At 47.5% G+C, this 27,992-nt stretch overlaps 2 protein-coding genes across 5 annotated transcripts in view; one reads left to right on the forward strand and one right to left on the reverse strand.

The window, feature by feature from the left end:
- SEMA5B (semaphorin 5B) overlaps window positions 1-12,674 on the forward strand; it is a 277,297-nt gene extending 264,623 nt beyond the window's left edge. For 3 of the 4 annotated variants that reach the window (XM_054209282.1, XM_054209284.1, XM_054209283.1), the window contains one exon: window positions 6,273-12,674. In XM_054209282.1, the coding sequence (XP_054065257.1) occupies window positions 6,273-6,428 (156 nt within the window). In that variant the 3' untranslated portion in view covers window positions 6,429-12,674. Of the gene's footprint in view, window positions 1-5,734; window positions 5,805-6,272 lie in introns of all 4 variants that reach the window. The other variant, XM_054209286.1, reaches the window with a different exon arrangement.
- A 6,780-nt stretch (window positions 12,675-19,454) lies between these two features.
- The window catches only part of SLC49A4 (solute carrier family 49 member 4), a 72,121-nt gene continuing 63,583 nt past the window's right edge, over window positions 19,455-27,992 (reverse strand). Inside the window, exon 9 of the mRNA XM_054208021.1 lies at window positions 19,455-26,703. Coding sequence (XP_054063996.1) covers window positions 26,588-26,703 — 116 coding nt within the window. The 3' untranslated portion in view covers window positions 19,455-26,587. The remainder of the gene's footprint in view (window positions 26,704-27,992) is intronic.

A 27,992-nucleotide genomic window follows, 5' to 3' on the forward strand; every position in this document is an offset into this window, starting at 1 on the left:
CGACTTAAAAGGAGGACAAAAGCTGCTAAAGGTTGGATCTTGACTTCCTTACATCATTGCACAATTCCCTTATCCCACCGTTTTCCTGGGGGATGAGGGGGAGTAATCGCCATCCCACTGTTGCTACAGGAAGTCTGTTGGATGCTGTTCCAAGGAAAATTGGAAACCCTACTTTAACTCTTTTAGGGCTAATTGTGCAACTGAGTTCAGTGGGAATTTTGTCCCTGATTTTTGCACAGGCAGGACGCAGGATGCACAGGGCCTTCATTTGGATATTGCTAAGGGGAATGGGTTGACTACAAAGTTGCCAGCTGCTACGAGGACCCTAATTTTAGACCTTTGCCTATGTCCACAGTGGGTGACCAGGGTTAGCGGTGACTGGAGTTGTCACCCTTGGTTCCTTAGTGCCTGCGCTCACTCTGTGACAAAGGAAAGGGGAAGTTTGTCTTTCTAGTACACTGGGGTGCTCAACATTACAAACAAACTTGCAAGATGGAAACTTCCAATGGTGCAGTCGGTCCTGGCACAGGCGACACATCTCTGATGATTCATGGCCATTGTAAAGGTGCGCACTGCGTTGTTCAGCCTCTTCAGAGGTTAAAGGGGTGAGAACTTAAACATAAATGCTAGACAAGGGTGGTTGGAAGCTGCCCAGGAAGGTCACCCAACTTTTCCTTTCTTCTTTTTACCCTATAAAAGAGGAAAGTGTCGTGGGTGGGAGGGGAAGAACTGCAATAACTCCTGTCGACAGAGAAATAACAGAGAAACTGTGAGGTTGGGGGAAACTGTCCTTGCTCGCTGACTTCACGGGGACTGTGGTGCTGCGTAGCTGGGGAAGATTAAGCCACAAAAGTCTTGGGAAACTTGTCAACTGTTCTCCCCCCACCACCCCCAAAACAGAAAAGAAGAGCTGGAGCTCAAAGAGAACGCTGTGTGCTTGCTGCGTGAGAAGATTCAGGAACTCTTGCCATTGCCATTGCATGTCATCCTCTGGGAACTATTTTATGGCCTTTATTTTGGTATTAGTTCTATGTGTATCAGATGCTTTTAGAAGCATCCTTTTCACTTTAGCTTCTCAGAAACTACATGGAATTCCTTTTAATTAGGGGGTGGGGAGATGTTCGTCCCCTTTTAAAATTGAGTTTTGAAATTTTCGTGATTGTTTATTGAATATTGAAACATTTGATCTGTTTATGTGTGTAAGAAATGTTTATACAGCTTGTACATGCGGCTGTAGGATGGGAGTAGTACTGAAAGTCCCATACTGTTACACACAAAGATGTTTTGATACATCTGAGAGAATGTAAGCAAGTAGGTCAGTGGATGATGACTTAATGATTTGGAGCAGAGGCAGGATTTGGGGGAGTAGTGGCAAGGCATTGCTGGAGAAAAAGTAACAAATGGAAAATCTGGATGATGACTTAGGCTAAAAATATCAATGGAGCAAGCTGAACGAAATTAAATGTATGCATACGGCACAATGCAGTCATGTTTAACACATCCGACGCTTGGCTCTACCTTGGGAGAAACAGCCTGCGAGTGTACATCAGTATTTTGCCTCCAGTATGAGTACCAGGGAACAGAGCAGCACACAAGGGGGGATTGCTGTCAACTTTCCCCTCAGACGCTTCCAGTTCTAACTAATACAATAGCAAGAGAGACAACAATTTGTTTGTCTATTTCTATAAATATTGAAATGCTCCGTATTCTCTCGTGCTTGGCATAGACATGCAATTTACTGGCAACAAGACTGGGCCTTGTGATTAGTTGACAGATCACATGTAATGGAGAAAGCTGATGCTGTTTTACATGCTCTTAAAACCATATCTGTCTTAGCCCGCCTGAAAACATCCCTGCTTGACAAAGCAGAGTTCCTGGGTCAGAGAAGTTTTTTTTACATATTAGTCATATGCTAATGCAACATAACAAAGGGTCTTTTAAAGAAAGCAGTTGAAGTTGTGCCTGCTTTTGTGTGATCCACTTGGTTGGGTTAGCGCGTGTGGTTGGCTTACCTTCTGCTAACAGGTTCTTGTATTGAGGTTAGTGGTGAACAGACCAGAAGAAACAAATGATATCAAATATGCCAGGATGGCATGGCTCACACTGGAAGGGAGGAAGTGGGTAAAAGTATTTCATTGACACCTGTTGAGTTTCTAGTTATTAGTTGAATGGAGCACTTTTTCTAAGCACATCTGCAAGCGTTCATAATAGATATGGGTCTGGCCTCACTTTTGCATGGGGAATATTATGCTTCTTTCTTCTCAAGGCAGGATGGGACCAAAATGAGGGCCTGAAATATGTTTCCCTCAGTGTTTGAAATACATCATGTATATGGCACAGAGATGTTGCACCAAGTGATATTTCAGCAGTAGACGCTGATCAGACTTTTGGTCTTTTCTGATCCCGCTTACCCAGCAACCAGTCCTAAGAGGTTGTAGCTGCAGGCAGGAGGAAGCATTAGTGTTTGATATGGGAGGACGCAGACAACAAGAAAGGGAAAATTCGTGTTGAGTATCAGGAAAATTGTCATCAGTAGGGTCTGATGAGTACTCAGACGACCAACACATCTCCCTGAAGGGTGCAGGATGGTCATGCAGAAGGGCTCAGGCAGCAAAGGCAGGTTTTTCTTCCTTCTCTGAAACCTCTGCTGAGGACAGCCTGAGCTCTAGTGCTCACTGTGCTGCTCTAGTCAGCTTAGTTAGTGTAGCCACAGGTAAGTCTCTGCAAAAACACCAAAGGATTGTCCCTTCTACGAGGACTTACTGGGCATTGTCTTCAGCAACCACTTCTCGGCCACTGCAGTACTGGGGACTTGGCTCAGAGGTGGCTGAGGTGAAGAGGCCCTTGTAGGAATCGGGCTGTGAGCAAGGGCTGGGTCTGTATCAGTTTTTGTGATCGACTGTAGTTGTGTGGTGGTGACGACTCTTGGCCTTTCCCGTTGGGACTGATAAATATTGGTGGGAATGCCTATGGGCACAGCAGGCTGTTTTCATCCCCGCAATAGCTCCAGTGAGTTCAAGTTGTCAGGAGGCTCTGACCTTGACGGCATAACCCATATAGCATTGGGGGAATATCTTCCGAAGGGACAATCATTGGCCATCTCTGTATGGTCACAGCAAAGAACTGCAGAACGAGAGCAACGGTTAAAACTCAGTAAAACAGCATGGGAGCCCGCCCAGAGAGAGGTAACTGCGCACCTCTTCTCCTGCAGTGCATGCATGAATCTCTAAAATTCACTGCTGCCTAATTTCCCTTCTTCAAAATATCAACCAATTTCTAGTGCCAAGGAACCTAATAATCTATTTATTAAAATGAGACAGACAATAAGTTTGTGTGGGGAAATGTTAAGGCAGTGCACATTGATCATGCTGATTTAGGACTGTACTGCCATTGCAGCATTTCTGGAGACAAATTCTTTGGAGCTAATTGCATTATAAATTCCACTAAACCATTTTCATAAGGTATTTCCCTAAGATATAAGCCCTCCATTGAAAATAAAACCAAGAAGAGCAAAGGAGCAGTTGTGGGTTTTTTTCCTAATTAAATGTTATATGGAAGTAAGACAAGACAGAGAGAAAAAAATGCAAATCATGTTAATTAAATGCTAAGTCTGCTGTAAGGGGCTAGTTTTAAATACCGTGGGACATGTTGAAACTCAGATTTTTAACTGAAAGCCAAAAAAGTAGGGTCCTGAGGCTCTTGTCCTCAGATTGAGATGGTCCTGAGCCATCCAAAGTCAGGATTTTGATGTCACCAAGTTTCAGCTGTGGTAATCTGGCATGTTGTGGATCTTAACCATCCCAAAAAGTGACTTGGATGCTGGATCACCTTCAAGAGAGCCCAGGGAGTGCGTGAGCAGGAACCAGCCTCTTCCTCCTGCTGTGGCAGCCCGTGGCCGTGGGGTTACGCTGCCTGCAGTGGGTGCCCTGGGCTAGAGACGCCGATAGGACATGGTAGTCATCGTGCACAGCCAGTACGAGGACCTGCGTTGTTCACCAGAGAGCAGTTCCCCCAGACACTCACTGGTAGTACCCAGCACAGTGCATTTTTACAGGGGATCTCAATCGTTTTTATCAAGCTGGGTCAGAAGACACTGAAGCAGAGAGCAGTTAATTGGATTTCCCAAGGAAGCATAGCAAGCAGCGGAGGACTGAGCCTGGCTTCCTTGTTTCCCAGCCTCCAGCACCAAGCGGCAGTCTGTTCCCCACACTAGTTTAATATTTCTTTGGGTGACTGGGAGCAAAGCATGATATTTCTTTTCTTCCTTCCATATCGAAGGGAACAAATTCTCGTTCCTTGGAAATATTTGTCGCTTTGAGTGTGCCTATACAAATTCTCTCCTTGGTTCCTACGAGTGACGTGCTGTGAGCTCAATTTAGAGAGTCCAGGCAGGGAGGGATGGCAGTCAGACCCGGAGGAGGCTGGGACTCCTCCAATTTTCATGTATATGTTTCAGGTAATGCTCATTTCCAAAAAATGTCATTCGCTACCTCAGCAACTGGGAAATTTCTTTGCCAGGGTACTTTTGCTATAGGAAAGCCTTTCCTCCTAATGTCTTGTATGAAGTTTGTATGAGTTGCCGCTCCCAGCTGTGAGCCTGTGATCGGATTAGAAGAAAGCATTTTCTTTTCTTCCTCCTCCTCTCCCCCTCCCCATGCAGTAAAATTACAAACAAATTGGGAGATAAATGTACTGCCTGTGGTCTTGTCTTTGCGCCTAAGGGTAGCTCTGATCATTTCGACGGTCACAGTTGGGGTACAGCTAAGCCCTGACTGTGCCACGGGCACATGGACAAGGCGAGACCCCCCTCGCATAACTGTAGCCTCCTAAAAGTCGGGCACCCACTGTCAGCAGGTCACCCCGCTGGCTGCCAGGGCTGGGGGGACAGGGGCTCCCCCAGAAGGCAATTTTCATCTGCACCTGCCTTCACGCAGGAAGGAGGCTTCTCCTCGCCTTGCCGACAGAGCCCCAATGCCTGAAGTTTAGGTGGCTGAAGTTAGATGGGTCGAGTAAAGCTAACGGAGCTGGGTATTTCATGGGCTTGAGCACTGATTAATTGAATTTCATCTTGCCCTGAGCTGGGTCAGGTATGACCTGTTTGTCTCAAGTGGGAACTGAGGTGAAGTGGTTCCCCCAGGAGCGTTGGATTGTGGCAGAACAACCGTTAGGTCCCAGGACTTGTTGCCCCATTAGACCTCTCCATCTCTCTGCTCCAGACAGGAGAGACGCTCACGCCCTTTTAAAGGTGCTGTGCCCCGAGCGTGAGGATGCTGTAGCAAACACGCCTAGTGTCTGCTACTGGAAAGAAATCTAAGCCAGGGGCTAGTTGAAAAACCTGTCACAAATGTTCCTCAGCCAAATTCACAGAAATCAGATGACTATAAAAATAATGGAGAAAGCTTCATAGAGTTATTGCATCCCCTTCCAAAATGGGATTTTATCCTTGTGCATAGGTAACAGCTGGCATAGCGGTGGGCTTTCTCCTGGGGGGAAGGGGGACATGCGCTTGCTGGTGGGAAGAGTAATAGCAATTCTTGCAAAAATCAAAGAAGCGGGGGCGGGGGGAAGAGGGGAGGGAGAAAAACCCTATTTCTAAATTTTTATGGTAAAAGGGGCATTTGTGGTTCTCATTTTTTATGTTGCTGCTGCCAACAATTGTTACATGGTTGTTAAATTTTTTTTAAGTCATTTTAGTTTTTCCAAAAGTGACCATGATTTGTTACTTATACTGTAGCTTACAGAAGTGACACACTTAATATCGGGGGGTCCAAACCTGGATATCTACCAATGGAGATGGAGATCAGGTAAATGCACACCTGCTCTTCCAAAGAGAAAAAGCTGCCATTTGGCAAGTGGTTTGAGAGGGAGATGCAGACTGTAACACAAGCATTTTGGAAGAGATTAGATTGAGCGCTGCCATTAATCACCAAGTTCCTTGTAGGCCCAGCATGGTTTTGTGTGACAATGATGTTCAGACAACACGCCAGCTACCAGGAGACTCCGTGTCCCTGGAGAAGGCTCTGTGTTCTGGCCCTAGCAGTAGCTGAGCACAGGTCCACCAAAGGAGACCTGGCAGGAGCCGTGGTCCCCCGCAGACTAGCCCCATCGCGAGTACGATGTACCGTCTTACTCTCCCAGCCGGAGGGAAGGTGGTGGTGGCTGCAGCAGAGACCGTGATGGAGAAGGCAGGTGAGAGGGAGGTGTCTGCAGGTAGATAAGAGTAATTATGTGGCACCAGTACCGTGCCTGTCATTTCCTCTTCTCTTTTACAGACACTTAACAAGAACAATTTGATACCAGATGACAGGACCAACTTCTACCCGTTGCAGCAAACCAATGTGTACACGACAACCTATTATCCCAGTACACTGAATAAATATGACTACAGGCCCGAGGCCTCCCCTGGAAGGACCTTTACCAACAGCTGATGATGGACAGATCCTACAGGACTGGATCACTTCCTATATGAATTTTTTTTTAATTGATTTTATGGACCAAATACTGGCCCAGCCTTTAGATGTAAATATTGTACAGTAGGGTCTTTTTTTTTTTTCCTTTGGTTAATTGTATTTCTTGTAAACAGCACATCTCCTTACAAGGACAAAAATGCATATGGACTGTTCTGCAGAGCTTTTGTGGACATTTGGCTGGAGATGGCACTTACTACTGCAAGTGTTTATGGCTGGAAGATCAGCGTTGCTGTCCAAGGCCGACGTTGTCAAGGAGGTGGCTGTGTCTGGGCTCAGTGGCCACCGTGCTGCAGCACGCGACACATGGGTGCACTCTGAGCAAGGCAAGAGGTGGCCTCCTGGGGCAAGGGGCCACCAAGGGCGTCTGTCTCGTGAAGAGCATCCTTCCTGAGACAGGATAGCAATAGTGCACTGGATGACACGCAGCTCATGAGACAGGCCAAGTGGGACTCCATCGTGCCAACAACTTGAAGAACGTTTTTTTCTTTCTTTTCCTTTTTTTATTTTTAATTTTTTTTCTGTTTCTGCAAAAAAAAAAAAAAGTGACTTTCTAGGGCAGTGTTCCCTGTATCTTCAACAGAATCTTTTCATATTACAGGAAATACTCTCCGCAGCCTTCTTTGGTAATATGCAGTTCAGCTGATGAGAAACAACACACAAACAAAGTGCATTACCCAAAGAAGCTTTCTAGAATGTTTCCAGTCTTAATTAAAAGAAAATTATACAGGCAGTGAGACACTGAGAAGAGTAAATGTTGGAATAACATCGGACACATGAACTTGGAGTGCCTAACAAACAAAAATGTTTATATCACTGGAAAAAAAAGATGTGATGATTGCCGCACAAGAGCCATGGGCTTTTTTGCTTTCTTTCTTGTTCTCATTTTTTCTGAGACAGCGTTAACTCTTTTTGTTCTAGCTTTGATCCTGATGGCGTCTGCCAGGAAAGGCAACTTTAGAGGCCATGCTCTTCTTGTTGGAAATCACCATGCTTTGGGCTAATTTTTCCTCTTGTTTTATTGTTCGTTTTTAGTTCATTTACTTTCAAAGAGTGAATAATTCTGACTTTGCAGGGGGAGGGTATTTTTGTAAGGAACGTTTCCGTGGTCTGACATGACCCAGAAAGTCTGCTGCACATTCTTATAGCGTCTTCCAGTCAGTACTCTATGAAATAGTAACACAGCTGAGTAATGTACGTTGTTTGCCAATATTTCTTTAATTTTTCTGAACAAAACCAACCCAACAAACAAATGCTGCTGCAGCTACTGAAGTAAATTGGGGCGGTAGCATTATTAAACAGTATATCCAGCCTTGAAATGTAATTTTGTGTATGTGTGTGACTGTGTCTATGAGAACTGTATTAGTTTGATGCAGAAGCCATGTTGTCTACAACCAGATGTTTGTCTGACATAATTGTTTGGCAAAAAGGAAACTTATTGCTGGTGCTTAATGTACAATTACATCCAATGTGTTAGCAACGTGAACAAGTTCACCGCTGTTATCATTCAGTGTTTCTAAATATTTATGATGAACTCCTGATGCTAAGGATTTTAGAATGTCGCAATACCGAGCATGAGATAAAAGTACACCCCGAAACGCGCGTGAGCTCCACGTTGTCCCGAGCTTGGCTTTGTCGTCTGCATCTTACTCGAGCAATTGCCATGCCCGTGCTTGGCCATTGACTCGGCCGTGTTCCCAGCGGTCCCGTTTGTCTTCGCTTTATTTCAGATTTCGCTGTAAGCTGACGCTGGTCATTTCTCAGTGCTGTTCCTTTGCTTGTTTGGAAGCCCAGATTGGGCTGTGTGCTCAGCTCTTTCACGTAGGCAGCCGGTAGGAGATGAAGAAAGACTGTGTTGCTTGTGACAAGTATATTGCTTTTCCTGCGAGGAAAAGCCAACATGGCTCTGTAAGCCTGTGTTATGGTGGTTTGACCAGAAGGCAAGAATAAAGTAGCCTCCCATTTTTAAATTACTTTGGTCGACTTCAGTTTGCAGTGATTGAAGGCTGTAGGGATATTTGTAATAAAGTGGGGTCATTAGCACTGCCGTGAGGATGCCTTAGGCTCAGTGGTGCCCATCATTTCCAGCAGCTGTTTTTCTAATTTAGCAGCTCATCCTGCTTCTGCTCTGGTCTCACCAGGTGAAACAGAGGGAACAGAGGAAGAGAGAGGGAGAGGTGCCCTTGAATAGATACACTGACATTTGAAGCAGCGGGGTCAGGAGCTGACGCAGACCTCGAAGCTCTGTCTGAAGCAACCTGATGCAACCCTCCAAGCAGGCACAGCGGCTCGATGGCCCTAACGCCCCTGGCAGCGCGGCCAGGGCGAGAGCGGCGGGAGGGAAGCAGGATGGCCAGGGAAGCAGGAGAGCGCTGGTCTGGGTACCAGCGCCTGCAGGGGGGCTCTTCCCAGGGCCCTAAACCCCATTAGAGGAGTGATGCCTTCGTGCCTTGTGCCGTAACGAGTTCACCCCTGTTTCACTGCATTTCCGCGGTCCCCCTCAGCAACATTGAAAATCCTGACTTAAAGTAGTTCTAGCAAGTACGTAGCCCAGGGGTTGGAAATTATTACATTAGACTATCAGGATGGGATTTCCCAGCTTTAATTTATGTGTGTCAGAAGAAAACATTGGCTCCCAAGATCACTCTAGCTATTAAAACCATCTCCGAGCTTCCCCTTCAGAACATTCCCTGTATCGACACATTGTGCAATTACCGTGCACGTGGCAGGATTGCAGCTGGAGTGTGGGGGGGATGCAAGCGAGTCAAACCTTGCAATTATTTTAATTTTCAATCTTTCTTTTTTTTTTTTCCTCCTTTAACATTTTTCCATTTTCAGTTTCGCAGAATAATGCGATGTAAATTGATTTTTTTTTTTTTCCCCAAAGTGCTACATAGCAGCTGAAATTATTTAAATGTTCAGCTCACCAAGATAGATCATTACTGCCATTGCGCTCAGGAGGTGGATATTTTGTAGGCTATTGGAGGGCAGATGCTTCGAGGGTGGTGCATGTGGTTATAGTTTCATCAAGACATTCCTTCTTACCAACCATCCAAATGGATTCAGCCCTTTTTCACATAATTGGCAATCACAGCAAGGGTCTGTAGGCTCCATTCGAGCAGAAAGTAAAATCCAGGAGAGAGCAAGACAGCGCGAAAGAAAGAAATCAAAACGCTTATTACTCAATTAGTGTTTGCGTGAGAGTGCAGTTCTTTAAGGACAATGTTAATGCGGGCTGAGGGTTGCATTTTTTTATGAGCTCTCTAAAGCGTGGCAGGTTAATGACACCATGTACAGTGATATTCTTGTGATCCAGGTAATTCGGCAGCTTGATCATCAGCTCTGTGATATCTGTAGCAGCTTGAATTGCTCCTGCAGCTGGACGTTAAACTTCCTAAAATTTCCTATTCCTAAGGCCATCTTACAGTACACTGGAAATGCAGTTAGTTCGGGAGCATTGATTTCTAAAAGATTGATGTTGAGAGGTATCTATAGTTTTTTTCTTTCACGTCTAAGATGGAGAAGGGGAACCCTGCGCAGTTCCTGTGTCGGTCTAGAGACGCTCATTCTCTGCAAACCCTTTGGGTAGGATTCAGGTATATTGTATGTAAAATATGATGGAAATCTTACAGCCAAGTATGTAGCAGAAGCGTCTTTCATTAGGCTGTCCTTCTTTCTTTTCCCATGGAAGTGGCTGCCTTTCTCCCTCCAGAAGGGGTGTGCGTTACGCTGTTATCCAGGCTGTCTTGTGCTGTTGCTGTTGGGCTTTACTTGATCAGCGAGCAATCACCCAGCAGAAATAACTTGTGCAGCTCGCTAACAGGCAAACCACTTGATGATTAAACCACGGTGTAGGAGGTGCTGATGCTGTAAAGGTGCACTGGAATGTTCAGCGTACGAGCCAGGGCTGTTCTTAAATACGTGAACCGTACAGCTACTATAGGAGAAGAACGCGTGTTGTCTTACCACCACTGTTCTTAATGCCTTACGTTCAGAAATTGAGCCGGTTGGTTTGACATCAGCAGAGAGCAGGAGTGGAGCCCACGTCTGATGCAGACAATTTGACGCCCCCGGTGTGAATCTGATGTTAAGCCCACCTGGAGAGGAAATTGCTGTCCACCGAGACTGATTTATTCTTTGTACCAAATGTAGTGGGGGAAGAGTTATATATATATAAATATATATATATATATATAAAAAAATGTAAATGTAAAGTTTGTGTAACAACTTTTTTTTTTCTAATAGTGGATATCTATCAGTGGATAGATACAGTATATATTTATAATATATACACACACAATATATATATTTAGCAAAATGCCTGCAGAGGAAACTTAGAATAAGAAAGGCAGTGCTGGTATTCAAATTCCACGGGGACAAAGTGAAGAAAAGAAACCTGTAAAAATCTAGTAACCTTTCCGTTAGGTTTAAAAAAACACTTTTGAGGTAAATGAAATAATATAATTTTTTAATTGAAAAGCAAATTGATTTTTCTAGTTAGAAGTGCTGATTCTCCCCTAAATCATCCTGATTAGGGATGATTAAGAAAAAGATTATTGTTACCGCTTATATTTTCTGAATAAGCCTCCCAAGTCTCTCATGTGTGTCACTCTATTGTTTTTGTAATTACAAGTAGGGAGTAATTGTGCAAAGAAAATTAAAATAGCAAGTAGGAGTAACAAATATTGTACCATTAGAGGAAAAGACATCATCTATTAGAACGTGAAAAGTGTCATCTCCCATGTTAAAGGAGTTAGCAACTGCTTTCTGAGTTATTGATCGCCACTGTAAGCCTTGCCTTAGAGTCACACTAGGAGGTTTTAGTACACAATTTAAATTTAGGGAAGAGAAACCCTGCAACCTCATGGCTTTTGGTTTTCAGAGGGGTACAAAAAAAGCCACCAGGCCATGGCAGTCAGGCGCCGGGTGCCCTGGGTGTCCCTGGAGCTTCCGGCGTTTGTGGCCCAGGCTCTGCGTCTATTCCTCGCCCGTTGCTCCCGCCAGCCAGCCAGCAGCTCGGCAGGGCATGGCACCCCTTGGAGCTGTCGGGCACAAGAGAAATACCCAGTAATTTGGGTTGGAAGGATTTATTTTTTTTCACCAGATCCCTTTAGAGCCCTGGTGACCAAAGCCCAGTGACTGTTCCCCTTAAGCTTCTTAGGAAAAAAACTTCAGGCGGCTTCAAGAACAGATTTGGGGTAGGTGAGCAAATCCACAAATTTTGGTGCTGCCTGATTGCCAGAGCCTTCCAAACTGGACAGAAACCTCTCTGGAGCTGGGTCCTTGTGGAGCTTGTCCAGTCTTGGCCATTCTGCCTGGAAATTCCTCCTTTGGGCCCCTTGGGAAATTTCAGTGTCTGCATTAGTCCTGGCTGGAGGAGCAAAACCAGCGACCTACTATTTAGACAGCCACAAATGTAAGTGCTCTATAGCATTCAACAAAAGTTTGAGTCTTGGACTTGATTTTTTTCTGTTCTGCCTCCAGCCTCAGCTGCAAATTCACCCCGGCTATTCGCGAGGGCTCCGTGCCGCAAGAGCAGCATCTGGCTCGCTGCAAGTCCCAGCCACGCTTTGGTTTTAAACAAACCTGATGATTGTGAAAAATATTAACGCTGCTCTCCAGTAACTCTGAAACCTCTGTGAGCGGGGTGCGCTTAATTCGCGTGCCACGGAGTCAAGCAGAGGTCGGCGTGGATGGGCCATTAATAACTGAAGGAAAAATGATTTAATACCAAAATGTCAAACAATGTAAAAGCCAGCCAGCTGCATGACAGTGGGGTTTCCATCCGCACACCCCTCCTTAGATAACATCCAAACCTGCGCATACTTAAAAGCGATGCGGTTAATTAGGAGCATTCCCACAGAGGAAGGTTTAGGGAGGATGAACCGTACGTGAGATGGAAACGATAGGATTTAGCTTGTAATTGAGGTGGGAGAGTGACAGATGCGATACTGGATCTCGGATACATGGGAAGTTATTGCGCAAACACGGAATGCTTGCCCCAAAACAGCAAAACCTGGAGAGTATTATTGGACTCTGTTGTGAAGGCACATCACCCTTCCTATGCAATTGAACTTGATGGTACTTTAGTATAAAGGTGACCTAGACTGTAATCACTGCCTTTAGACACTGTGAATTTTTTTTGGGTACTCTGTATTTTTATATATTGTACAATGTAAAGAATAATTCAGAAATAAAACAGACCAACCTGGCAAGCCTCTGAGTTATTTCCCCTCTGTGGGCGATGCGCGGTGGGGCCGGGGCCCCTGAGGGGACGTGGAGGAGATTCCTCCTGATGGTGGGGGCCAAGGGCAATGCAAAATTTACTCAGTGGGGATGGGGAATTACAGCATACATCTGTCTGCGCTCCGGCTGCATCCCGAGGCCCCGGTTTGGATTATATTTGTCAGGAGTTGTAGACTACGTGCTTACAAAATTGTGTTCCTGAGTATAACGCCAAAGTCTGTCGCTGCAATTCGACTCCCCTCCCACGCAAACCTGAGTGCAGGAGTGTGGCTCCGCACCAGACTTTGGGTGCGTTGGAAAGAAAATGGTATTTCCAAGTAAGGTGCCCAATGGGGTAAGATCAAATCTGCCTGAAATTGGGGATGCCAAAGCCACGTCCGGTTCTGCAGTCTCCCCTCCTCTCCCCGGCACAGCACACCCAGTCTCGGAGGCCGCGGCTGCTGACGGTGCCAAGGAGCCTGGCTGGACGCAGCGAGCGAAAATACGCCCGTCTGCTGCAGGGCCTTTCAGGTGTACGCACACAGCTGCACTGGGAGCCTATGGCTGCTCCTTCTCAAGCCCTACGTATTGCTGCGAAAAGTTATAAAAAGCTGAGGGATGCGTTTTGATTGAAGGATGATCGTAGCCTCGTACTGAAGAACATTATAGCTCCTGTTGCATTTATTAATCAAAGTAAAGACCATGAAAAGTGACAGAGTCAGGAACATTTTAGTTTATGTTCCGATACAGCTCAAGACTTATATTGAAGTTTCATACAGAAAATTACACCATAATGTCGTAAAAAATAGATTGGATTACTAATAACCTGAAACGTGCTACACCTGCATACATAATACTTTAATCCTACTAAATCATAAGCTATCATTTGGGTGTTTTCATATTCTCAAGTGTGCATACAGGAATTTCTTTTCAATGCAGACCATTAAAAAGTAATTGAGAGGCACAAGATCAGTAAAAACAAACTTGCTGTGAATAAGATGGATTTTTTTTTCCCCAGTTAGTTTGCACGGTAACACAGGGAGGCCGTTTCCGAATGGTTTTGTTTTGCATCAAGACACCTCTGCACACAATTAGAGCAAAGTATCACATTGGAACCTATTTCCATTTTCCTTAAAAGCTGTCTACCACAACACATCCTTTTTTTTCTAGTTGATAATTTGATTCATTAGCATAACAGTTTCCCTTTTAGCCCCAGTGTGTTTTGTCCTCTCACCTTCACTATCCATACCAACTGGTGCCTTTTCCTCTTCGATTCTTAACTGTGTGTAGTAAACAGCAAAAACTTCGTTACCTTGCAGGTTGCCCATCGGCATTTTGTGAAGCCGAAGCCTTAGGGCTGTGCTGTGGGCGATGGGGCTGAGCAGCACCCGCTGCCCACGGGGTTTGCCGGGGAGGCAAAAACAGGCAAATGCGGGCCCCTGGTCCGGGATGCAGAGCCCTCTGCAGGGACCACGGGCCCCTCCAGCCCGCTTCCGGCATCACTCGGGGGGTGAGTATGAGGAACGGAGGAAAATTAAAAAGCAGAAGGTTCCTTGTGATTCATGTCTACTTCTTTCCTCCTGGCTCCCTGCAATAAATGCTCTAGGGATGCCCTGAGCCAGATGTTGCAGTGACGAACCTGCTGTATCCCTGTACATCCATGTCAGTCCCTTCTGCTGGGCTGTTCTTTTCCATCAACAGCTGGAAACATCCGTGGCCAGCGGGGCACTTGCCTGGGCAAGGGTACAGCCAAGGCTGGGCATTATGGAGGAAAGGAGTGGCAGGGAACTGCAGCCCGGCCCAGTTAACACCAGTGCTCATGAAAACGCCGGAGCAGGGACTGGGAGGAACGAGCTGTAACCACCGCAGAGCGGCTGAGCAGCTGCGTGTTGGCACCAGGGCATTACCAAGAGCGAGACGTGTCAGACCGAGTTAATTTCCTCCTCTGAACGGACGTCAAGTGCTGCAGATAGTGCAGAAATGAGAAATAACCTGCAGCGGGATTTTTAGGGAGGCTTTCCACTCTCTCATGCACCATCTTCATATGCTGCCGGGAGCTGTGGCCAGGCAGACGCCCTCCTCGGAAAGCACTCAAGCTGCCGCGATGGAAAGGCGTGCCAAGTGGGTGTCCTACTGCCATGCCAGTGTCCCCACCAGTGTGCCCAGCCCCACCAGTGCCCCCAGCATGACGTGATCACAAGCCCTGGCTCCGACCCCTGAATTTCCCTCTGCCGGCACAGGCGTTTCACTGAGCTATGAGAGCCCGCGTCACCGTGCTGCTGTGACCAGGCAAGGGACAGTCCCCAAGCTCTGGGACAGCCCCTGAGTCAGCTTAAATCAGCTCAGTGCAGCCACCGCGGTGCTGAGCTCAGCACCGAGCAAGGACCACCTCAATGTGCACGAGAGTCAACGCCCTCCGGCAAAACCATCGCTTCCCGCGCTCTCTCGTGTGCTTTTTCCCCTCGAGCACGGAGCTGAGGGACCGCACGCTCTCAAACACACAGCTCAATTGCCAAAAGCTTTGGAGATTCATTAAAAATGCTGTTTTGCTAATAGTTGAAATGTATTTTGACGTGGTTTGTTTTGCTTATTCATAAAAAGCCACTCGTGGAGTTGTCATTGCGCTTCCTGTTTAAAAAGCTGACTTTGGAATTAACCAAGATGAAGGCAGAGTTCAGCACTGCCCGAGCCTGTTTCCAAAAGAAAAAAACCCAACACACACGCACTCTCTCTCACACACACACACACACTCTCTCTCACACATACTCACACACTCACACACACACACTCTGTCCTCCCAGCGTGTGAGGTAGGACAGGCAATAAATTCCTTACGTCGTCAGGAACAATGAGAATCAGGCTACGAGGGCAAGACATCAGCCCATTTCCCAGGACACCCCACACACAGAGCTCATTTTCGGTCACATTTCAACACTTCAGGCTACGACTTCCCCAAACCAAACTGTTTTCTTCTGGAGAAAGGACTGGATGGGGCTAAAGTCATTTTCTTTGCCGAGATAAAAAAGTGAAGCTGGTTCGCAGTGGGCTGATGGGGCTGGGTAAACTCTCGCCTTCTCCTGCTTTGCTGTGGTGTGCTCTAGGGCAGGTTTATATTGTGACCCCGAGTTTTATCACCCTCTTTTTTGCTGTGACCAACCCTACGTTGACCATCTCATCGCATCAGCTGAAGCACGTGTAAGATTAGTTTGCTCTTTATACTTTTAAAACTATAAAGACAACAAGGAAACACTAACGTGCTGTACTCGGACACTGGCCGTGTCCACCCCGCACCTCCACGGTGTGTGTCTCTACTGAACACAGAAGATTCAACTCAGCAGATCTTTGCACCAGCTGCAGCAGGTCTGGTACCCAGCAAATATTTAAAGCTCCTTCTGGCTGCGGGGCAGAGGCGTCTCCTGGCCGAGGAGCTGTGCCGTACCACTGTCACGCTTCAAAATTTTTTCAAGTTTCTTTTTTTTGAGATTTCCAAAATTTTTTTTAGTTTTTCAGAGATTTCCAAAAGTTTTTTGAGCCTTTTGGAGATTTTCAAGGTCAAACTTTGCAGTTTATGACCTGGCAATTAACTGGAAGCAAAAAGTAGTCCTAGTTTTCCATCACTCCGTAGACTGTGTGGTGTCCCCCAGACCTGGGCTTAGCGTTGACCAGGGTGAACAGCAACAGGCTGTGGAGGTTCGATCCATCTCACCTTGCTGTGTTTTTTCATTTTTAAACTTCCCATAGTCATTTCCTTGCTGTCGTGGAAATAATGGAGCCGGCAATGGATTGCTCCCCTCTCAAGCGCAGGGTAATGAACAGCCATCAGAACCATTTGATATTTCCATGATGTGAAGCATCAATGGCCACAGAGAAAGCTGTACCCATTTTTGCAGTACTTAATTTACTGTCACGAGCAAGTGATCTGTAGGAGAGAGCAGGCAGAACGCTGATACACTTTTATTACCCTGGCAGGAGCCACATTATTGTTTTCTGTTTCCACATTTCTTAGCAACAATGTTTTTTTGGTCAAGGGTTTCTTCGTAGGAGCTCGGCTGAAATTATTTTTCTGTTGTACCCAATTTACATGCTGACTTACATCAGCCTGTCCACGAGCGAGAGCCTTGCTTTCTGCCTGACAGCCTCCTGGCAATTACCACTGTCTTCTGCTGATCCATGGCTCCTCTGGCGCTGGGAGAGACGAAGCTGGGGGAGGCCGCCCATCGCGGGGAGCTGCTCGGTCCCTGGCAGGCCACTCCGTCCTGGGCACCGGCGCGGCCCAAGAGGGGCTGGAGCTGACAGGGACGGACTCGCTCCCCGAGCATCGCCTCTGCGGCCGGCCCCGAGACCCGCAGTCCTGCCCCAGCCAGGATAAAACAACCTCTAGGTACCACGTGAGGGCACAGGGTAGGACGAGCTGCCATGCTTTAGCGTATGCTAAGGCCTGTTCTGGAAAATCTCTCTCAAAACAGTGTTTTCTGCACTTCAGTGGCAGTTGAAGTCGCTTCTGCGTGAAGCTGTGCTGTTTTAATACGCACTTTTGCTGCTCGTCCACTCACCACAAACCCCTCAGGGCTGCCCTTTCCTTTGCCCACCAGAGACGCTCTTGCAGCGCCAGAACTCAACCGCGAAGCTACATCCGTAATCCCGGCCCTCGGCTCTGCAGTCAAAGGCAGGTTTAGGAGAGCCCCGGGGAGAGGCTGAGGTTCGGGACACGGTGGGGTCGGTTCCTCAGCCGCTGGTGTTCCCTCTGCCTGTGCCCGCCCCAGCCCCCCGCACCGGGGTCCCACTGAAGCTACGGATCCCCATGTGCTGCCTGGGGGGAGGCTGGCACCCCCTGGCCACTGCCTTTTAGTGCCTGAGCCGGGTACCTATCGTGGCTGTGGGTCTGGAGCCAGGCAGACGGAGGGATGGACGGGCTCACCCACGGCCCAGCAGCCGCCGGGGAAGGGGTCCGCCCCATCCCGGCGCCAGCGTCTGAGCCCCTCCAGCCCCGGGATGCGCCTGCAGGCACGGAGCAAAGCGGAAAGCTCCCGAAGAGGAACCTCGCTGTGGCCACGGAACCTGCTGAGAGTCCAGGGTGACCTGGCTCTGCCCCGGCCGTCTGCCCGTGCTCCTTTGGCTCTGGAAGAGTTAAGGTGGTTTTTGCAGCCCTCATCCAAGGATGACTTCACTGGGTGACTGGCTGTTCCCAGAGCGGGGAGCGTGCCGCTCCTGGCAGCTCGCGTGAGGAGTCCTGGCATGGTGCACGCTCTTGGGGTTCCCCTCCGCCTGCTCAAGCCCGAGTTGTAACAAAAACAAACCAAACCAAAACAGTCCCCTGGTTGTAAATTCGTGTTGATATGGCGGTGGGTGCAGAGTAACGTCAGTGGCGTGTGTCAGGTAAAGGCCGGTGCCCTGAGTCCCGACAAACTCCCCAGCTGCAGCCCAAACCATGCCCCTGGGGCAGGTCACACCGCGGCCCCTCGGCCCTCGTGACCCCCGGCAGGAGAGAAAAGGCTGGTCCACCCACATTTGGGTGCTGCTGCTGCCCTTCCCCAGCACCAGCATCCCCCGGCTGCAGCCCAGAGATGGCAGAACCCCCACGCCCGGCATTTCCAAGTGGCCCTGACTTTTTTCCCCAGCCTCTGTTTGTCCCACGGCCGTTAGATGTGAGGTATCTGTGAGCGGCTCCCCCACATCTGGGCACATCTGGGCACGTCACCGAGTGCCTGCACGTACCCCGGCCCCCAGCCCGGCTGCTCCCGCAGGTCCCTCTGCCCATGGGCAACTCCAACGTGGTCGGGGAGGGAGCCACCAGCGAGCCCCCAGCAAGGATGTGTCCACTGGGAAGGAGAGAACAAATGTTATTTACATGCCAGGGAAAGAGCAGTTTTCACCAGCAGCAAAGATAAAATAGAAACCAGCTAAAAAAAAAATAGAAACCCTGTGAGAAAGAACGAGCATAGCGGGTTCACCAATACACAGAACTACGGCAGGGATCTGAGATGGAGATGGATCAGCTCTCATCCCCCCAAAAGGATGGAGATTTCTGTAACACTGCAAAGATAAATACAACCAGGAACTGTATCATTAGAGGAGCCTTAAGCTCCCATATATAGACTGGAAAGAGACTGTTGCTAAGAATAGTGGGGCCCAGATATTCCACGATATGAGAGTTGACAGATTTCTTCCCAGAACTAATAGGACGTGAGGCTATTTTAAACTTGCCCTGGTAAGTAGTCAGGGCATTATTGAAGAGCTGGTCCTAGAAAATAAACATGGATCAAGAGATCCCGGGTTGGGTCCGTTTCAAGTGGATGCAGAATAAACACAAGGAAGGTTATTACGAAGGGCGCCCTTTCCGAAAACATGAACAGAGATGTTAATGATGGGAACCAGCAACATCAGCGGGCTTGCAGCTTCCTCAGCCGGGAGCCCGGATGAGGCGGGATGTGAAATCAGAGCCGGGACAGTGGGATGGGGCAGCGGGGGCTGCCACCGCCGCCAGCACCGTCCCCTCCCTCCCTCCCTCTGCCCCGGCCCCCGCCCCGCGTCTCTTGGTCTGCAGGGACCGGCAGCAGTGCCAGCCCCCACCCTAAAAGCCCACTGAAAGCGATGGGAATTCTTCCGCTGGGTGGGCTGGGCTTTAGGTGAGGCTACGTTCGTTTAGAGCAAGCATTCCCCGTTTCGTAGCAGTATCTCCAGTGGGGTTTTGGCAACATTATACCAGAAATAAATTATTCCCCAGTATTTTTTTTTTTAATTAACGAACAGCGACGGCAGCACATCTGAGTAACCTCTTTAATGTGCAACAACCAGTACGTAAAGTAACACGCACTTCATGGTAAGGTTCCAGTTTTAAAAAGAAATGAGCCGGTGGATGTGTTACATTGACAAGTATATAGTGGTTTCCACATTATTTTCTTAAAAATAAAAATACAGCACATCCAAATATCGCATACAAAAAGTAGAATTTGCCCTAAAATAAAATTCTATCAAATCATTAAAAAAATTACAAAAGTAAAATGCATACAAACTCCAGTAAAATTGAACAGTCTTACAGGTCGAGGATAGTTTACAAAGACGCTCTCCAACACGTAAATCCCTCTTCCTGCTCCATATGCTCATGCAGTTCAAAAGACCCCAACCGCTGGGTGCGTCACATAATTAAAAGCCATTTTTTTCCACCATATCAAGTACGTGTTTCTAAAATGCACAGCGGAAGACGTTAAACTTGGTAGAGGAAAAAGGGATTTTAAATCTTGCAAGTATCATAGGCAGAGAAAATAAATACATGTGGAAAATACATCGTTGTCCTGGGAGGGGGGGCAGCAGCCAATGGCCGCCCACCAGCCCGTGGGGATACCCTGCGGCTCTGCAGGGCTTGGTCAACCCAGGGGACAGGTGGGAGCAGAAGGGTGGGAGCAGAAGGATGGGGGCAGCCAGGAGAGGGGCAGGCAGGGCCTGGGAAGAGGGAGCCAGCTCAGTTTTGTCTGTGATTGCACATCCAGAGCGTCTGGAGAGAGCTGGATACAGCCCGGCATCACCGCACACCCTCCACTGCCCCGGGCAGACCAGCGCTCTGAGCATCCCGTCCCTAAACACAACCATTTTCCCCCAGTTTGTTAACACAACCCGTCCTGCCAGAGGGGTTTTCTATCTATAGAGCACATACTGTCTATGCCTTACAGATTACACTGGCCGGGCACAGAAAGCCAGCGTCTGTGCCCCCCACAGCGGTCTCAAGGCTGAGGACCTTGAGAGAGGTCCTTGAGGACCCAATGGACGCATCCCATTAAAACAGGGCATTTCCCAGGCCTTGCTCCAGCCCATCCCTCAGGGGATCCCCCAGCACTTCCCAGCCCCGGCCGCAGCGTCCCTGCCCGGGGAGGTACGTGGGGTGTCCCCCTCCCCTTTCACAGCTGGGGAGAGTGAAGCACCCCACGCACCAGCAACCCTTCCCCAAGCCCCCGAGCAGCTCCGTGACTGAGCCCAGGCTCTCCCTACCCCTCCCAGCATCACACAAACCTGCCCAGCTGCTCTGCAAAGGAAAACATGGCGTTTGGGAACTTTTTTTTGGCTTTTACAGACAGACAGACAGACTGAGGCCAGAGAAGTGGCCTGAGCCTGAAGGGAAACGTTCCCCATAGAGACAAACAGGATTTGCTCATGGTATTTTCATCACGTAGCAACGCAAAGTGAGCACAATGAGTCTGTCCAGATCTAACGAGTGGCGAAGTCGCATGGGGGAAGCTGGTGGGGTGAGAGACCGTGGAAGGAAAAGCTTTTATCACAGAGAGAAAGTCCCACCTGCCTTCTCTGCCGCACCTGGAGGAGCCAGCGCCTCTACGCCGTGTGCCACAGCCACCGCTGTTCCTGCGGCACGAGCGGCAGCACAAAGATAAAACAGAGGCCAGAACCTCATCCTTCAGAAAGCAAAAAATGAGATCCTGCTAAAACTGGTCCGTAGAAGACATCCCTCCTGCACAAATAACCCAGGCGCCCGCCAGCATCACACCTTCTGGGCACCCTGGCTGGACGCCTCCCTTCTCCCCCCATCCCCATCGCTGCACCCCGGCCCGGGCACGGAGCTTCCCGGGGCTGCGGGAGGGGGTCCACGCTATGGGGGGCGGGGGGGGGGACACACCGATTGATCCAAACATGTTGCCATCCCAAGTAAAAGGCAGGAGCCAGCGCATCTGTGCAAATATTTGCTTTTGCTTGTCAAAACTTTGGACAGCATTACGTTTCTTCCTCTATTTATTAGTTTCATCTGTCTTGAAACATAAACTGCAAAAATCATAAGCAGATTGACGCCATCTTCTGACTCCCCCGGCGCTGCCGCCTGCTCCGCGGCCATTCTCCGCCGCCGCCTGCCACGATGCTCCTGGAGGTAGCGAAGCAGATACTCCTGAGCCACCAACCACCCACCTCGCGGCGGCAACGGCTGCAGGGACGGAGCGAAGCCTGTGTCGGTGCTCACGGTCTCTCACAGCTGGAGCAGTAACAGCCCGGAGGTTTTCGCCCTCTCGGAAGGGAGGCAGCAACCACAACAAGGCTTTTCCCCCGCTACATGGGCTCCTTCCTCCTCCCAGCCCCGCCGCTGGGACCCACATCCCGGACCCACGGAAGGTGGTGAAGCAGCTCGTGTTCGTTTTGGCAGGGTCAGCGCCTACCCTCGCACCGCTGCCGCCCCCCTGCCCGAGCCCCGCTCGCCCGGCCCCGCGCTTCAACAGCACCGGGAACCGCAGCACCACCGTCAAACACCAAACCGGTACCAAATCTCCCCGTACGCTCTCACGCCAGCGCAGCAGCTGTCTTGCCGAATTATCCCGATGATCCAAACTCAGGCTAAAAAGGAGCCCCCCAAAAACTAACGAAACATAAAAACGCCGTTGTCATAGAAAATTATTAATATTTGACCCAACAGAAGAAATGAAGATGAAAAATTAAAACCCTGCCGTCATAGCGTTATAGGACAGTTATATCCACTGCGCAAGCTGTATAATTCCAATTCATATTTCACTCAATCCTCACAATTAAACAGCACTTCCCTTTCTAGTACCAGCCAATATACACAAATCAATCCATTCCGCTTGTTTCTATTACAGCGTAAGGCTACGCACTCCCTTGCTAAGTTTTACCATAGAACAAGCCAGGCACTAACAACCCTGTCATCCCAAAGCTTTCCATTTTATATGGATTTGATGAACTCAGCGCAGTATTTCAGTGTTGAAATGGCCCCTGGAGCCCGCATTTTGCTCCCCTCACTCGATCCACCAGCCCGGCACCCCCCCGGGTGACCAGGGCAAACACTGACGCAGCCTGGGGTTTTCCAACCCCACTCCAAGATTAACGACGCCCCACTGTCCCACTCCTGTTCATTGCGGCTCCGTCAGATGGTTGGGAATAACTCCATGATGCCGTGAACCGGAATACCTAACATCAGGTATCAGCAGCTTGGGTGTCTAGGTGTGGGGGCTAAAAGGATAAGTTTCAGGCAAATTATAGCCTGCTCATAACAGACTGTCCGCTCACACATGTACAAAATCCTTTGGGGCTGCACTTTCCTTCAGCTTGCACAATTTCCTAAAAAAATGCTATTTTAATGCCTATTAAGTAGATGGTCGACCAACCCATCCCTCTACAATCAGCTTGGGAGCACGGAAGCTCTTCTCCATACCTCCTGCATGGACTCAGGGGAGCAGGCGGCCACGCGGGAAGGCAAAGGAATCAAACGGAAATCAATGCAGCGCAGAGAGACAGCAAACACTGCCGTAAGAGGAGCCTTACGTCTACTAACCCCGAGCTTCTCATCAGCAGCACAAAAGCCAGCACAGCTCCACAGCTCGCAAGCAGCCAGCCTTCTGAGCCAAGCAGAAACCTGAGGAGCAGCCCATGCTTACAACGAAGAACTATTAAGAGAGAGCCGTCACTACAGAGCATCCTTCCTGGCATTTTCAATATAAAACTTAGCACAATCATTTGTATTTTAGGGGACTCCGCACTGCTGGGAAAAAAACAAAACCAAAAACAACGTTCTTCAGAGCCGTGAGCTTATGAGCCATGAAAATAGTACAACTTCCCAGGGCACGTTCCTCTGCTTGCAAGTCAAAGCCCAAGCAGCAGCCAACACCAGCTACTCTGCGGCAGAGCAAGGTAATGCCTCATTTAGATAAAAAACACCGTTGCTGATGGCTCAGAAGTTACAGAGAGACTTAGAACTTCAAGTAATTAATAAGAGAAATATTAACCGTTTTGAGCCTGTTCTGCACTGCTGCTAATCGCATCAGCGTTGCTTAGAGCTCTCCCTGCAGTCTCAAAGCCTACCTTCCAATAAAGCGCGGTTATCATGGCAGCTCGGACCCTCGGGAAATCCAAAGGTGGACCTAGCGATAACCCATATCCCAAAAATATTCCCACAGGTTCAGCTGGGTTACTGGCATGAAGTGGACTGCTCCTCCGGAGAAGGATGCTGCTGCTGCTGGGCCCAGAGGATAAAGTATTTTTCGGAGATCTCAGCAAGCACATCTGCAACCCCCCACCTCCATCATGAGCCAGACTGGTTAATCTAATAAAATCCTAAAGCCTGAACATGGCGTGTGTGGAATGCAGCAGCATCCCGCCCAACTCCAAGTAATTGGGGAGCCATCCTTTGGTTTTCGCTCAGGCAGATTTCCATCAGTCGTGCTGGGAACTCTGGTTGAGCCCCAAGTGTCTCCACCCCGGCGCAGGTGTCCAGCAGAGCCGGGTAACGCCTCTGTTTTGGTGGTGCAGAGGCGTCGAGGGCTGTCATTAAGAGCACACACTACAGCGCCCAAGATGGACGCAGAAACTTTTACCAAAGCGTCAAAGTTCAAGACAGCAGCGAGCAATTCACACTGACGCAGAAAAACAATCAACGGGGATTAAACCAGGACGTTCTCTCTTCTCCCGGCTGTGGGGAGAGCCTGAATCTGGCAGCACTGACAAATATTTTGAATTGTTTGGTGCTTTCTGTAGAACAGAGGCGGAATAGGTTATAGTCTGAACACTGCCTGAAGAGCTTCTCCACCTTAAAATAGGACAGTGAAAGGATTAGAAATCTCTGTCACTCGGGACAGTGCCTGAACGATGCAATTTTAATCTTAATATAGCTACAGTAAATTGCAGAAGCAGAGCTCCGAAGAGCCATCTGAGCTTGTAATTCTGCCATGACAATGCAACTCCAATCAGACTCTTGGCAAGTGATCCTTGGTTTCAGAAGACAATAGGTAGCAGCAGCTACTGGATACTGAAACCATTCCAGGCACTAAAACATAGTAAAAAGAAGTTGGACAGTTAATACCATTCATCTGAAAAACGGTAAGAGGATGATGCCAGCGGTTCCGAATGCGCTGCTTAGATTGATTTAGTTATCCCAGCGTAGGTTAGCTCCATTTCTACAAAGAGCCTGTTTCAAGACAGAAAAAAATCATTTAGTAGCCGATATAGGCAATGAGCGAAGTCAATTTTCTGTTACAACAGTAAGTACATCCATTGCTCTGAAAACATAAAAGCAGGGAACAGCTTGTTTTATTTTACTGCACAGATACACTCCTGAGCGGAAGGTACTGGTGGCAGATTCTCTCCGGGGAAGGAGAGCGGGCAGAACGAAGGGATCCGTGTCTGAGGCAGCGCTCAGTTCAAGGTTTATTCCAGTGAGTTTCCAGTGCCGGTGTCACCCCGGGGCGGCGGCGAAGAGCCCCCCAGGGGAGCAAAGGGCCGTTGATTCAGACTCCTACGGACGCACAACCCTGCAACACCGTCCGCCTCCGACACACGACCGCACCACAACCCCTGCCGTGGAACCGCCACGGTGGGAAATCACTCACCCCCCACAAAAAACATTCATGTCACAGACAGCGTATGTATGCGCTTCCATTCCCAGCAGTGAATGGTTTAGTTACAAACAGTGGCATACCACCGTCCAGAGACAGGATTGCCTAAAATAAACCTATGTAAACACATACCCTTATATAACTTATATATAAAAGATATATATATATAAGTTTTATTTGTGTATACATAGATATAAATACGCACGCAGGCACACAAACACACGCCCCTAACACAAAGCACAGAACACACACACGGAAATACTGTAAATAATGCTGAACTGAAATCTAAAAATATAATTAAGAAATTATTAGCAGGTTTAAAATTGAGTTAAAAAACTATTCAAAGTGTCTTTAATATTTATGTTCAAGTAAGGGCCAGAACGACCACCGATTAGTACTGATAAAAAGAGCTGGCGTTATATTTCCCATATTATGCCAAAACTCATGAGTTATTTCTCATTGCCAAACTCATTGTCATTTCGCCATCAGGGCACCTCATCAACTAGAAAGATTTTTTTTTTTTAGGAAACGGTGATTTTAAAGACTTGAGTTAACAAACAATCTTGTTTAGGCACCCTCAATCATAAACTAATCCTAAAAACCACGCACACCTTATTGTATCAGAAGAGAACTAGTGGGACTTGGACATCCACACCCACAGTATTCAGTGGCACAAACAGGTCGTCACATTAAAAAAGGCCGTACTGGAGACGGGGGATGAAAAGGTGACACAGTGGTGGCCTTTAAAACAGCAACATTTACCAAGAGTGAGGCTCCAGTAAACTTCTGAGATACCACGGATGCTCCGTGTGCAGGAGATACACGACCACGGTGGTATTTCAGAGGTGACCGTGGGTGCAAGTTGGGTTTCAGTGGCAGCTAAAGCTATCGTGTGCTCCAGGGTGACAACAAACACCTCTAACAACACTCCAAGGACTGTTTGGGATATTTAGTATGGCTAAAAACCCTGGTACCAGCGTCTTATATCAGAAATCAATTTATTAGAACGTAAATGTAGTGTACAAGCACCAAATCGTTTTAGCTTAACTGTTTAATGGACATTCATTATATAAATGACTAGCGATTTAAAAGAGAGATTTTTTTAAAAAAAGATTTTCTTTTATCTTTTTTTTTTATTCCTTTTGTTAAGATTATTCACTATTTCTATTCTGATAGAAGACTGAAGATTACTGGTACCCCGGTGTGCACAACCTTGAGTTCACACACACACACACACACACGCTCACACAACTGTACACCTCACTGCTACATCGACAGCCTTTTAAATAGAGAGTCCCAGCTCTGGCACCGGGACCTGTACACCAGATATATCCTCTTTGTGCATTTCGGCATCATTATCACCACTCAAGTTCCACGTTTATCGCAAATCAAGGTGGTCTTGAGCGTAAGAACAGCCTGTCCCTCACCCTCCCTAATAAAGCCACGATTAAGTCTTGTAATTTCTTTGTTTTTCCGCTGTTCAGCCGTGCAAATCCAGGCAGATGTGCAGCCTGCAAAGCTGACTTCCAGTCTCTCCCAACCTCTCACCACCCCGGCGTTATCACACAGAGACGACGACATCGAGATAGAGTCTGTCGTAGGACTCGCGGAAGCAGAGGATGAGGAGCAGGCTGAGCAGACACGATCCCGGCAGGCACCAGTTGAACCACGAAAACTCTGTAAAGCAGAAAACAGACCCAACCTCAGAGTTATCAAACGTGCTCCATGTTCAAAGAGGCCAAAACTTTGATTGATGGCGGGTTCGAAGGAAATTACTGGGTTCTGAACAAAATCCTGACAGCTCTCGATCGATACAGATGGTTAACGTGGTCCATGAGACTTCTCCGTGGATGCCTTATGTACATATAAAGTGTTCTTTTAATATATATATATATATATATGTATAAAAATAAAACACCAACGCCTCCAGCTAATGTTAAACCTCCTTATTCAACCTGTCAATGGAGAAAACGTCAGGAAAAAAAATAAATCTATCGTTGCTAATGGAGAATAAACCACTTCTGAAGACTCTACTCATTAGTTCTTTGATTTCTATGGAGTGAAAACGAAAACAAATTAAAAGTGTAAGAAGAAGCAGGATTTGATTTTGAATCAAACCTGCCGCACGGTTTTGAGAAGGGAAAACCAATTCCTCAGAAGAAACTTGTGAGCCGTACGATCAATTCAATTTGAAACTAGTTGCACAAACGGCCTCCTCAGAAGCCTCTTTTTAGCTGTTAGTAGACATAATGTACTGCTCTTAAAAGCTTGTGTTCCACATTCAAGAAATCCTACCGCCTGATATTTGACTACTAATTAGCAGTTATAGTCTGGGGGGTTTTTTTTGGGTTTTTTTGTTGTGTTTTTTTTTTTTTTTTTAAAAAACAAGTGCACCACAATTTCTTTTTTTGTAAATCTGTAAACTTACTGAAGAAACATTCATTTTACTGGAGATGGTGGGGTATATTTGTTTTTGTTTTGTTTTGGGGTTTTTTTGGGTTTTTTTGTTGGGTTTTTTTTTTTTTTAAATTTCCTTTATTATTATTATTTATTTATTTTTAAACTCTTCCTCAAGGCCTGAGTTAATCAAAATCAAGACTTTGGCACTTCTACTTTCTTAAATCTGTAATTTATATTGCTAAAAGAAAAAGCACAATTTATATTAACACAATGCAAAGGACAAAAGATGCAAAAAATTGCATCTCCACAGTTCTAGCTGGAGCAAAATCTTCAATGGACTGGAAGGTTTCCAGGGCTTGGCTCTTTCACGGCCTTTGCAGTATCAGAGTATGAGGAGAAAAAGAGAGAAATCCGAATTAAAACCACTAAAGATTATTTGGCCTCAAAGGCAAGACTGAGGGATCGAGATGAATTCGACTGAGGTCCGGTTTATCCGTAAGCTTCTTAAATGCCATTAGAGGATGTATTTGAATCAAATGTAAGACAAATGTTTAAGATCGTTATCT

This window comes from Rissa tridactyla, chromosome 7 (assembly GCF_028500815.1).
Source record: "Rissa tridactyla isolate bRisTri1 chromosome 7, bRisTri1.patW.cur.20221130, whole genome shotgun sequence".
Classification (NCBI taxonomy): Eukaryota; Metazoa; Chordata; class Aves; order Charadriiformes; family Laridae; genus Rissa; species Rissa tridactyla.